We start from the raw sequence: 12,034 nt of genomic DNA, 5'->3' as shown, positions 1-12,034 counted from the left end.
CCTGGGCTAAGGGAGACTGGGTGCGGGTGGGGGACACCCCATGGGACCCTCCCCCTGGCCCCCTGGCAGGTTTGAGGTTGCTCCAATGAATCCCCCCAACTTCCATGGGTGCAGTACCCGTGGGTGCTTGGCAGCTCCCCAGGGCACCACTGATTTGGGGGTGGGCTCAGCCCTGATCCACCTACAATGGGCCCGGGGGGTGACAGGGACACTAGGACAGGTTCTGTTAAAATAAAATCTTTATTCGACTGGCTTGATCCCGGGGTGTAAATCTGTCGCTGGTGCCGGAGCAGAGGTTGGGAATGTGTCCCCACCTGGGCACAATGGAGTGAGTGGTGACAGGGTCCCCTCAGGGACTCCAGGGTGATGGTACCATCCTTGCACCCCAAGAGAGGGGCTGGGATCAAGGATGGCCAGGACTGGTAAGATTTGCTGTTTGCTGTCACCCCTGTGGGGCTGTGCTGGGTTGTTGTTGGGGTTTGTCACAGCATCTGTGTCCCCTCAAGGAGGGGAGGAGCAGATTGGGTGGCACTGGGGAACAGGGACCCCTTTGGGTCCTCCCAGCCCTGCTGTCACGACAGACAGGTGAGCGGTGTCCTCAGACTGTCCCCACACAGGGTGTCCACCCACGAAGGAGCCTGTTGTCCCACACACAGACACGATGTCCCTCCCATGGGTACCTCGAGGACACAAGGATGTCCCTCCCGAGGACATCTCACAGGCTCTTGCATCGAACATGCACGAAGAGCGTGGCAGGGGACAGGGACGCCCCGTCCTTGGAGAGCAGGTGGATGTGGCGGTACCCTGGGGACAGACGGGGGCTCAGCGGGTGGCAGGGGCCTGTCCCCATCCCCGGAGGGCACTGGGGTGGCACCTGCACCCACCTTGGCGCATGCTGGGCAGAGGCAGCGTGAACTGCCCCACGAAGTCGTTGCAGGAGGTGCTGTCGTAGTCCTCCACCACAAAGCGCACCAGGGCCAGCTCGGGCACCCGCACCTGGAACCGCAGCGTCTCCTCCCAGCGCGGGTTGAAACCTGCGGCACCGGCGTGGGCGGTGGGTGTGGCCACTGGGGCCACCAGGGCCACCCAGTGCCCCGCAGGGACCAGCAGGACCCCCGTGCACTGCCCTGCCCCGGCTGAGCTGCTGTGCTGCCCTGGGGATGGGGGGACTGGGGCAGGCTGGGGGAGTGGGGGTGATGCTGGGGCCACAATGGGGTGTACTGGGGAAAAGGGGGCCATACTGGTACTGGACTGGGCTATACTGGGAAAATGGGAGTTGTACAGTGACTGTGGTGGAGTATGCTGGAGGGATGGGATCATACTGGGACTCTGATGGGATATGGATGGGATATGGGAGGAATGGAGGTTATATTGGAGCTGGGCTGGACCATACTGGGGGAATGGGAGTCACACTGGGCTGTAGATACTGGGGAGAATGGGCATCACATTGGGCTTGGGCTGGGTGTACTGGAGGACATAAGGGAGCAGCACTGGGAAGAACTGGGACATGATGGACTCTGTCACTAGTGGGGATCTGGCTGTGCTGGGGAAGGGCATTGTGGTGCACAGAGGGGACTGGGATGTCCTGGGCACTGGTTCAACTGGCAATGAGTGCTGGGGTTTGGGTACCCAAGGCACTGTCCCTCACGGGGACCAGGCTGCCCCTGGCACCAAGGTGTCTCTGGATCAAGGTGCCCTGGGGTATCCTGAGGGACCCTGGGGTCAGGGTGTCCTGGAGCACGCCTGAAGATCAGGTTCCCTGGGGGGTCTGCAGGGATCAGGGTGCCCAAGGGGCCCTCGAGACTGGGCTGTCCTTGGGCATTCTTGGGATTCAGGGGCTGTAAGAGGTAACAGATGTCCTGGAGGGTCGGGGTGCCCTGGAGTGTCCCCATGGGTCCAGGTGCCCAGGGTGTCCCCGGGGGTGCCCAGCACTCACCGTTGTTGAGCTTGTGGTGCGTTTGTTGCTTGGCGCAGTCAGCCGGGATCCCGTGGATCTCCACGCGCACGAAGGGATCCACGATGGAGCTGCCCTTGTCCCTATTCAGCTTGGGCAGCTGCTGTGCTGTGATCACCTGTGGCACAGAGAGCTGGGGACCAGGGCACAGGGACCACGAGGGGCCTGGGGAAACGTGGGCGTGGGGAAAGGACTGCTGCCCCCAGGAGAAGGGATGTGGGTGGCACTTGGCTGGGGCTGGGGACACTGTGAAAAAAAGGGAGGTGGCTGATGCCACCCAGTGGCTTACACCAGCTGGATTTGGGGACAGGGTTGGTTTCACCCAGGAGAAGTGTCAGTCAGGAATGTGGATAGAGCGAGAAGGAGGGAGGTGACTGGTGCCATCCAGGAAAAGGGACACAGGTGGCACATGGCTGGGGACAAGGTTGGCGTCCCCAGAAAGGAGCAGATGGCATCCAGCCAGGAGTGAGGATAGGGTGAAGAGGAGGGAGGTCTTTGGTACCACGCAGGAGAAGAACGAGTGGCATATGGCTGGGTCCCCAGGAGAAGGGATGTGGGTGGCACTTGGCTGGGACTGGGGACAGGGTAGGGAAGAGGGAGGTGGCTGTTGCCATCTCAGAGAAGGGACATGGCTGATACCAGCTGGATTTGGGGGCAGGGTTGGTGTCACCCAAGAGTAGAGACATGGGTGTTACCCAAACAAATGTGAGAGGTGGGTCAGTGTCCCCAGCAAAAGAGAGGTAGGTGGCACCCAGGAGAAGGTTTGTGAGTGGCACCATGCTGGACATTGGGTTGGCATCACTCTGAGGGGACATGGGTGGCACCTGGCTGGACAGAGGTTGGTGTCACCCAAGAGGTTAGGTGGCACCTGACTGGGAGCAGGGTTGGCGTCACCTGGGAAAATATGCAGGTGGCACCTGGCTGGGCATTGGAATATCATGGGTGTGACCCAGCAGGGACGGGGGTGGCACCCACCGGGGCCTGGGGACAGGCTCATGGGGTGTCCTCACCCTGATGTGCAGTGCCAGGCGCCGGGCCCCCTCCCCGGGGGGGCTGCGCAGGCACGGGGGCTTCAGGACGTAACCACAGCATCCATTGGGCAGGAAGCGCCCGGTGTTCAGATCCATCTCGTACCCCGGCGTCTGGAAGTTGAGGGCCACTGTGGGGACAGCAGGACAGGTGTCAGGGGGGGTGACAGATCCAAGGGCAGGTGCCAGGTCAGGGGGGGCCTGGGGGTCTCACCCAGCTGGCAGCCAGCATTCCACATCTCCTGGGGGTTGTAGTTGGCAGAGTTCATCTTGAGCCCCAGCGGGTACACGCGGCTGAGCTGGTGGGTGTTGTACCGGACCAGCGCCGGGCCTGGGGGGGACAGGGCTCAGTGGGGCCACTGCACCCTGAGTGCTGCTGGGGGACCCCAACAGCGGGTGATGGGCACAGGGACACGGACAGAGCCTGCCCAGCTGGGTGGGCCTGAGCCTGAAATGTGACCCAGGCCCTGAAACCAGACCCTGGGGTTCAGACCCCAACCCTAGACCTTGACCTTGGACCCCTGACCCCAAACCTCTGATCCTAGATCCTGATCTTGACCCCACACTTTGGCTTTAGACCCCTGACCCTGGACCTCAGACTCCAAACCAAAACCCCCAAGCATATGCCCTGACCCAGATCCTAATCCTTGACTCCAAACACTGACCCTGGACCCCAGACCCTGAACAATGACTCAGATCTTAATCTCAGATTCTGACACTGACCCCCAGCCCCAGCCCTTGATCCCAGACCTCAGTGCCTGGACTCTGACCCAGACCTTATTGCCAGCCCCAGGCCCTGGACCCAGATGCCACATCCTAAACCCTGATCCCAGACCTTGATCCTGGTCATGTGACCCCAACCCTGCCCCCAAGCCCTGCCAGCAGACCCCAGTCTCACCCATCCAGGGCAGCCTGGGTGAGGCCAGTGTGACCCTGACCACCACCCATGGAGCCACTCTAGAGACAGAGCCCATCATTCTCAGCCCATCCTGCATCCCAGTGACTCAGGAATACGGACCCACCCTGTCCCCATCCCTGTCCCCATGCCTGTCCCCATCTGGTGGCCCTCACCTGCCTCCTTGATGAGTTTCCGTGCTTTCCTCTCGCTGAAGGAGGACATCTGGCAGGGCTGGGGGTGGCGCAGGGCCTGGGCCAGCCCGGGGAAGGGGACAGCCTGGCAGTACACCACCAATGCTGACAGCTCTGGGGACACCTGCGACGCGTCCTTGGCCTGTGGGAGCCATCCTGGTGTCAGGAACAACCTGGCCCCAGTGGCCACCTGCCAGCCCAAGGGTCTACAGACCCCCTCCCCTTAGTGCTGAGTGCTGAGACCCCCCAAGGCCATGGAGACCCTGATGCAGTGGAGATCCCAAGGTGGTGCAGAACCTGAGGCAGTGGAATGATGGACCAGGGGCTGATGGGGAACCCAAACAGGTTGAGAACCTGAAGTCATGGAAAGCCCAAGGGAATGGACAGCCCAAGGAATACCTGAGGTGACAGAGATCCCAAAAGGATGCAGACCCCAACAGGTCACCCTGGATGTGATGGAGGCCCAACATGATGGAGAACTCTTGAGGTGACAGAGAAATCAAAGCACCAAACCCGAGAAAGGCCACCCAGCCTGATAGGAAGTGGGAGGCACAGCTGAGGGGTCCCCAAGCTTAGTCCCCTCTTCCAGGCAGTGACAGCCACCCACTGCCCCCTCAGCTCCGTCCCATGACCCACCTGCAGAGGTTTGATCTCCTGCAGTGACTGCAGTGACTGCAAGAGGAGAGAGCAGGGCTGCAGAAGGCGATGGCAGAGCTGGCAGTGCTCAGCTGGGATATGGTCATGCCATGGTCCCCTGGCACCACCAGGATGCTCTGATCCATCAGGACCACCAGGCTGCTGTGGTCCCCCAGAACCACATCCGTGGGGAAGTCTCTTACCCTCCGGGGGCTTCTCTCCTGCACCTTCTCCTCCTCTTCATCTTCCTCCTCTTCCTCTTCCTCCTCCTCGGGGTCCAGAAGGGAGGTGACACCCCGGGGCTCCTGCCACAACTCTGGCAGTTTCTTGCCCTTCACCAGGATCTTTTCCTTCAGCTGCTACAGGAGGCAAGTCCGAGCTCAGGGCTCGGAGGGGACATGGGGACACTGCAGTGGGTGGCAGGTGGCCTTACCTCCGGTGAGGGGAGATGGTGAGGGTCCTGCCCCTGCAGGGGCTGTGTCAGCAGCCTGTCCCCCAGGATGGCCTTCATGTGCCGGGCCATGGTGGCCTGCTGCTCCAGCCCGCAGTGGTTCTCCAGGGACAGGATGACGGGGTAGGGGGATTTCTGGGCATGGGGATGGGCAGCGCTCAGCACCGGGCACCTGGCACCGGGCACGGGCACTCGGTACCCAGCACCCCAAACCCACCCTCGGCACCCAGCACCCTACACCCGTCACCCAGCACCCAGCACCCCAAACCCCACACCCGACACCCAGCTCCCCTCCAGAGCCGCCGGCCTCGGCCTCACCTCGAAGGCGGAGTCACGGATGCTCTCGATGACGTCACGGAAGAGGATTTTGGAGGTGAGCGTGTGGCCGTGGTACACGACAGGTTCCCCGTCCGAGCCCTCCCAGCAGTCCAGCTCCACACAGCGACACCCTGCCCTCAGCGCCCTGCCACCAGCCACGTGGGCACACATGAGTCCCTGTCCCCTCGAGCCACGGGACCTCCTGGGGCTCCACAGGACACGGGGACACGCACCTGACATAGGCTTCGGTGCTGCTGGTGCCGCCGATCTGGTTGCGGGTCAGGTAGGTGTTGTGGGAGGAGGAGATGAAGTAGTGGCTCAGGGGCTGGCTCATGTCCTGATGCACCTTGGTGTGCTCCTGGTTGAGGATGTCACCAGCAGCTGACAGCAGGTACATCATGAAGCCATCCAGCATCATCAGGTCCTGCTGCTTGGCTGTGGGACACGGTGGCAGGTGTCACAGAGGGCTGGCAGGGTGGCATCCTGGGGACTTTCCCCACTTGGAGGTCTCAGCAGTGCCATGTTCACCCCTGACCTGGCACTGTGACACCCAGGGGACACATAAGTAACCTCGAGTGTCCCATCTCCATCCTGATGTCACTCATCCTCCTGGTGCCACATTCACTCTGGATGTGTCATGGTGACACTCATGAGGCACAGAGGTTCCCTGTCTCCATCCTGATGCCCTCTGTCCTCCCAGTGCCATGTCACCCTTGACCTGGCACTGTGGCACCCAGGGGAGGTCCCCTTTGTGTTCCATCTCCCATCTGATGGCCCCCATCCTCCTAGTGCCACATCTACCTTAAGGGTACTATTGTGACATGGAGGTCCTTAATAAATACCATGATGTCCCCTGTCCTCCTAGTGCTGTGTTCACCCTGACCTGAGGAAGACAGAAGTCCCTCAGCAGTGTCACATTCACACCAGAGCTGACATCACACCACCCATGAGATGTGGAAGACCCCCTGCTGTCCATCCCCACCTTCACATCCCCCGTCCCCACAGCGTCACATCCACCAGGTACCAGCCAGGCCATGTGTTGGATGGCTGACACTGGGGCCACCATGGAATGGACACCAGGACAGTAACAGAAACCTTGGAGGACCCCATACACGTTTGGGGGTGTGATGGCAACAATCAGAGCCCCACCCCTACATCCATGCCCTCCCGTGGCAGTGCCCATCCCATTGCCCACACCCCCAGCCCTACCCTTCTCGTTGAGCTCATAGGTGCGGATGATGGTGCGGGCCTGCCGCAGGCTGGAGTCCTCGCCCTGATCCCTCAGGAAATCCTGCAGCTCCTCTGCCGACAGGACCCGATCCTCGCCCGAGTAGCGCCCGAAAAGCTCCTCCAGCTCCGGCCGCCGCAGCAGGCGCCGGCAGAATTCCTCCAGCTCCCGGCCCTCCAGCCGCTCATTGCCCGAGTGGTCACACTCCTGCTGGGACACAGCCCAGCTCAGGGACTGTCCCTTCCCTGTGTGGATGTGCTACAGCCACCCTCTGCCGTGTTCTGCCTGTCCCCTGGAGCTGTGCATGGGACGAGTTTGGGGGGCTCAGCTACTGTTGCCTCTGTTCCCCCATGCAGAGCCCTCTGACCCTCCACTCTGGGATGGAGCAGAGCTCTGTGCCTCAGTTTCCCTAGGTGGAAAGGAACCTTGGGAGATACCCAGAGGGACAGCTCTCCACAGGGGACAAATGTCCCACCTTGGGGACACACGGAACAGTGGTTGGGACAGCTCACCCCACCTCATGCCCCTCCATCATGGTGGGACTGGTGACAGTGGGTGGCTTTGGTGTGAGGAGTTTGTCAGTTCTCTGTGCTGGGGAAGGCAGAGAAGGAGCCAGCAATTCCCTCCCGGAGACAGCAGCGAGCACAGCAGGCGAGGCAGTGCAGGACCTTGGGTACCTTGAAGAGCTTGGAGGCGTAGACGTCATCCATGTCGATGTTGAGCATCCTCAGCATGCTCTTCACCTCCCGGAAGGACATCTTGTTGTCCTTGTTCCTGTCTGCTCGCTGCAGGACCCCATGGATCCAACTGCACCAGGGTAAGGAAACCACCCGGCGTCACCCGCAGCCATTCCCACCCTGTCCCCAAACCCCCAGGACTCCCTCGAAGGATACTGGTCGAGCTTCTCCATCTGGCTCATGGCCTGCAGCCTCCCCATCAGCTTGGTGAGCCCCTGCACCCAGTGCCGGGCGTCCTCCTCGCCGCGGGCGGCCAGGTCGAGGTTCTTGCGGCGGCCCTTGAAGGCGAGGGTGAAGCAGTGGCGCTCGGGGAAGGCGGCCCCGTGCTTGCGCAGCCCCTCCGACTGGCGACCCTCGCGCACCCCCTCGATGTGCGACACCGAGACTGCGGGGACACGCGCGGGGTGGGGAGGGACGATGGACGCGCTCCCTCGGCGGGTCACCCACCCGCGAGCATCCTGCAAGACACCCTGGCTGCTGGAGGACACCCCGCGCGTCCCCGCGGCGCCCCGGGGACACGGCTCGGCTCCGGTCGGTGCCGCAGCCTGGCTTAGCCCGTTAATCCCAGGCGAGACAGGAGCCGTGGCCGCTGTCCCTGCGGCGATGGGGACGGGGACGCTGGCAGGGGATGGAGCCGCCTTGCAGCGGTGCCAGCTCCAGGCACCCATCCCAGAGGAGAGGGTGGAAAGAGACGGGTGACGCCGGAGAGGGGGACAGAGTCTGGCTGGGATGGAGACAGGACCTTGTGCTGACCCCGGGGGGGATGGGGAAAGGTGGGGGCTCTTACAGCTCTGCACGGGATGTACTGGGAGACACTGGGAAGTGTTGGAAGGCTCTGGGAGCCACTGCATGAAGTGGGTTGGAGTTCAGGTATTGGGTGCGGGTCCATATTTGGGATTAGATTCGTATCTCGGGTGAGGGTCTGGATCCCAGGCTTGGGGTGCAGGTCCAGGATTGTGGTCTGGGTACTGGGTGGGAAACTGGGTCCTGGGCTAGGGTCTGAAGTGAGGGGGTTGTCTGGGTCCTGGGGGGGGGTCAGAGATCCAGGTCACAGGTGGGGATCCAGGCAGGGATCTGGATCACAGGTGGAGGTGTGGGTGGGTGGGGTCTGGATTGTGGAGTTCCATATCTCAGGATTGGGTCTGTTCTTACTGAGGAATTTGGATCCTGGGCTGGGATCTGGGTCCTGGGTTGGGGTCTGGAACTCAGGTGGGGTCTGGGTTATGAGTGGGGATCCAGGCCTGGGAACTGGGTTGTGGTCCAAGGTGTGGCTCCAGGTGGGGTTCTGGATGCTGGAAATGGATCTGGGTCCCAGGTGGGGTCTAGGTTCTAGAGTAGGGTCTGGGTCCCAGGTGGGGGTCCTGGATTGGGGTCTGAGTCTCACAAGGTGTCTGGATTCTGTGTGGGAGTCCAGGCCCAAGGTTGTGGACTAAGTCCTGGATTGGGATCGGGGTCCCAGGTGGGGGTCTGAGTAAGGGTCTAGGTCCTTGGTGGGGGTCTAGGGGTGGGGTTGGGGCACTGCCCAGTCCTGTCCCTCCCTGCAGCTCATGGAAGTGCAGGATGTGTCTCGGTGTCCCCGAGCCCCCAGGGGACAGTCCCAGCACTCACAGCTCCGGGGGGAGCGAGCGCGCCCGAAGCGTCCCTCGAAGCAGACGGTGACCCCGTCCTCCTGCAGGCGGAACAGCCGCTCCCTGCAGCCCCCCTTGGCCTTCACCTTCCAGAGCAGGGACCCCCGGAGCATCCGCTGGACATCCTCATCCTCCGTCAGCCCTGCGGGGACCAGCCCTGGGCTACTGGGGGGTGTGGGGGCACTGGGGGTTCTAAGGGTGTGCTGGGGGTAGGGCTGGGAGTGGGGGGGGGGGTTGGTGCACATCTGGGTGCACATCTGTATCTGATGGGATGGCATGGGACAAATGGGACAGGACAGATGGGATGGGATGGGATGGGATGGGATGGGATGGGATGGGATGGGATGGGCCAGACACAATGGGACAGAACAGTACAGCACGGCATGGGACAGGATGGAGGGATGGGACAGGACAGGCTGATGTGGTGGAACGTGAATGACACAATGTGACAATGCAAATGAGACAAGATGGGACAAACAGGATTGGACAGGAAGAGTTGGGGCAGAGTGGACTGGATGAGACAGAATGGGCAGGACAAACATGACAGGACAGGATGGGACAGGGCAGGCAGGGACAAGATGGGGCAGATGAGATGGGACAGAGTAGATGGGATGGGATGGGATGGGATGGGATGGGATGGGATGGGATACAACACCATAGGACAGGGCAGAAAAGGCAGGATGGGATGTGATGGGACAGGAATGGGTTGGAATGGGAAAGGACAGGCAGGAGAGGACAGACAGGACAAGCCACTGCCCTTGGGCCCCTTTGGAGCACAGTGTGCCTGTTCGGGGGGACAGGACACAGCAGTGACACAGCTCAACTGCTAAATCCCAGCAAAGCTGCCTGGATCCTGCACGGAGAGTGCCAGGACAGTGCCAGCAGCAGAGCTCAGGCTGGGAACAATGACGGGGTGGACTCGGGGGACTTGTGGGGCCACGCCTCAGCCAGGACTTTTCCATCTATTCACGGAGTGCTTATTTCCTCCCTTTTTTGTTTTGGCAGCCATTCCTAAAATCCCCAGTGGCCACGTCCTGCTCTGGATGGAGATTCCACTCCTGGGCTGGAAAAGGGTGGTTTTGGGGCTCCCAGGAACATCCTGAGCCAGCCATGGCCTTGGGGATACAGCCACCAGCTGCCAGCTCCTCCTGCACGGTCACATCCTGCCCAAGGTGCAGGATGAAGGGCAGGTATGGATACATGGCTGCACGAGCTCAGAGATGCAGGGATGTATGGACACATGGATACAGGTCCATGGGCACACGGAATGCCAGATCCACGGGCACAGGTGTGTGGATGCACGGACACCTGGGTGCATTGTGCACGTGGATGCACAGAGACATGTGGATACATGGATAGGGAGATACAGGGATACATGGATCCACTGATGCAAGGACAGAAAAACATGGATATTCAGGTAGATCCATGCACAGGTGCAGATGCATGGACACAGGCACATATGGATGCATGGACAGATGCTCGGTCAGGTGAAGTTGCAGGTGCATGTGGACACAGGGATGCATGGAGACATGGGTGCAGGGATGCATGAGTGCACAGGTGCATGGATGCAGTGCTGCCAGGATACACAGACACATGGGCACATGGATGACAAGCATCAGGATGCATGGACAGTCAGACATGGTGGGGCATGGGCGTAGGGATGGGTGCTCCAAGACACAGCCAAGGGGATGCACGGACAGACAGGTGCTGGGATGCAGGGACAGATGGACACATGGATGTGTGGATATAGAGGGACAGATGGATGCAAGGACACACAGACACACGGACATGGACACGCGGAGCTACAGCAGCTCCAGGCACACGGCCCCGTGTCCAAAGCCAGGGCCAGACCTGGCCCTGCCCACTGCTCCCACTCCAGACCAGCCCGGCCGCTCCCAGGGACACATCCTGACCTTGCCAGGCACCCACTGCCCCTGCCTGGGCTAGTGAACCTCGTGTGCCCACTGTGCCATGGGCAGCACCCCTGGGTGGGGAAACTGAGGCAGGGTGTTGGGGAAGGTCCCAGGGAGGGGGGACCTGAGCCCTGGGGACAATAAATACCCTGAGCAAGGGGACTTCTGTCACCTGTGATGTGGCCAAACCCTAACCCTGCTGTGCCCCAGCGGCTGGGGCCATCCACAGCTATTTTGGGGTCGCCTCATGGACTCCTCCCATCCAGGGGGACCCTTCCCTGTGTGGGGGAACCCATCCACCTCGGGGACCCTCCCTACCACGGGAACTCTTCTGTCCCTGGGGACCCATCTCTGTCCATGAGGGCCCCCACCATGCCATGGGCACCTATTCCTGACACAAGGGTCCCCATCCATTTTAGGGACCCTTTCAGCCACGGAGATCCCTCCCCGACCCCTTCGGCACAGCTCTGCCGGAGATTCTGCCCGGTTCCCCCGAACTCACCCATTTTCTTCAGGGCTCTCCCGGGCCGGCGGGAGCCTCCGGCACCGTCAGACGGGGCGCGGAGCTGCTCGGCGGCGGGACGCGCCTTCCTGCCGCAGATCATGACGCGGGACCCCCGGGACTCCCGGTACCGCCGGTGCTCCCGGTGCTGCCGGTGCTGCCGGGACTCCGGTGCTCCCGGGACTCCGGTGCTCTTGGTGCCCCCGGTGCCCCCGGTGCCCCGGGTAGTTGTGTTGCTCCCGGTACGCCCGGTGGCCCCGGCCGGTGTAACCGGGCTGGGCGGTGGCGGAGGTCGGCGCTGGGGCTGGACTGGGGCTGGGCGGCCGGGCCGTGACCGGGGCCGGCCGCGGGGAGGGACCGGGAGGAGCCATCGCAGCCCAGGCGCTGTTTAACCATTTGTGCCGGCCCGGGGCGAGCGGGGCTGCTCGGGATGGGGCCGCACCGGCTGCAGGGGGCTCGTTCTGCACCGGGGCTACTTCAGCACCGGGAACGGGCCGGGGTCCCGAGTGCACCCAGGTGTTCGTTCTGTGCAGTGGGTCCCGCTCTGTCC

At 62.1% G+C, this 12,034-nt stretch overlaps 1 protein-coding gene across 5 annotated transcripts; it reads right to left on the bottom strand.

The window, feature by feature from the left end:
- Positions 1-221: 221 nt before the first annotated feature.
- On the bottom strand, positions 222-11,695 carry PLCD3 (phospholipase C delta 3). 5 transcript variants are annotated; one of them, XM_014884775.2, is made up of 16 exons: positions 11,485-11,695; positions 9,050-9,211; positions 7,598-7,826; positions 7,382-7,511; positions 6,686-6,911; positions 5,710-5,911; positions 5,477-5,621; positions 5,141-5,293; positions 4,911-5,066; positions 4,708-4,743; positions 4,054-4,213; positions 3,197-3,313; positions 2,965-3,113; positions 1,937-2,072; positions 885-1,034; positions 222-804 (listed from the first exon to the last, which is right to left on the bottom strand). In XM_014884775.2, the coding sequence occupies exons 1-16, from the start codon at positions 11,585-11,587 to the stop codon at positions 716-718; spliced, it is 2,343 nt and encodes a 780-aa protein (XP_014740261.2). In that variant the 5' UTR covers positions 11,588-11,695; the 3' UTR covers positions 222-715. The 5 variants fall into 5 exon arrangements, with proteins under 5 accessions (XP_014740261.2, XP_088035880.1, XP_088035878.1 ...); XM_088179754.1 differs by having other exon boundaries at positions 885-996; XM_088179752.1 differs by lacking the exons at positions 222-804; positions 885-1,034 and having other exon boundaries at positions 1,109-2,072; positions 4,911-5,063.
- Positions 11,696-12,034: the final 339 nt, after the last annotated feature.

This window comes from Sturnus vulgaris, chromosome 27 (genome assembly GCF_052056855.1).
Source record: "Sturnus vulgaris isolate bStuVul1 chromosome 27, bStuVul1.hap1, whole genome shotgun sequence".
Classification (NCBI taxonomy): Eukaryota; Metazoa; Chordata; class Aves; order Passeriformes; family Sturnidae; genus Sturnus; species Sturnus vulgaris.
The sequence above is the reverse complement of the archived record's forward strand: the minus strand, read 5'-3'. Positions and strand labels throughout refer to the sequence as shown.

Coding starts and splice junctions, on each gene's coding strand:
- PLCD3 (XM_088179751.1), bottom strand. CDS start 11,587: ATGATCTGCGGCAGGAAGGCGCGTCCCGCCGCCGAGCAGCTCCGCGCC. Junction 7,827..9,049: donor CGCTCGCTCCCCCCGGAGCT/GTGAGTGCTGGG, acceptor GTGTCCCCGCAG/TCTCGGTGTCGCACATCGAG. Junction 4,214..4,707: donor AGGAGATCAAACCTCTGCAG/GTGGGTCATGGG, acceptor TGGCTCCCACAG/GCCAAGGACGCGTCGCAGGT.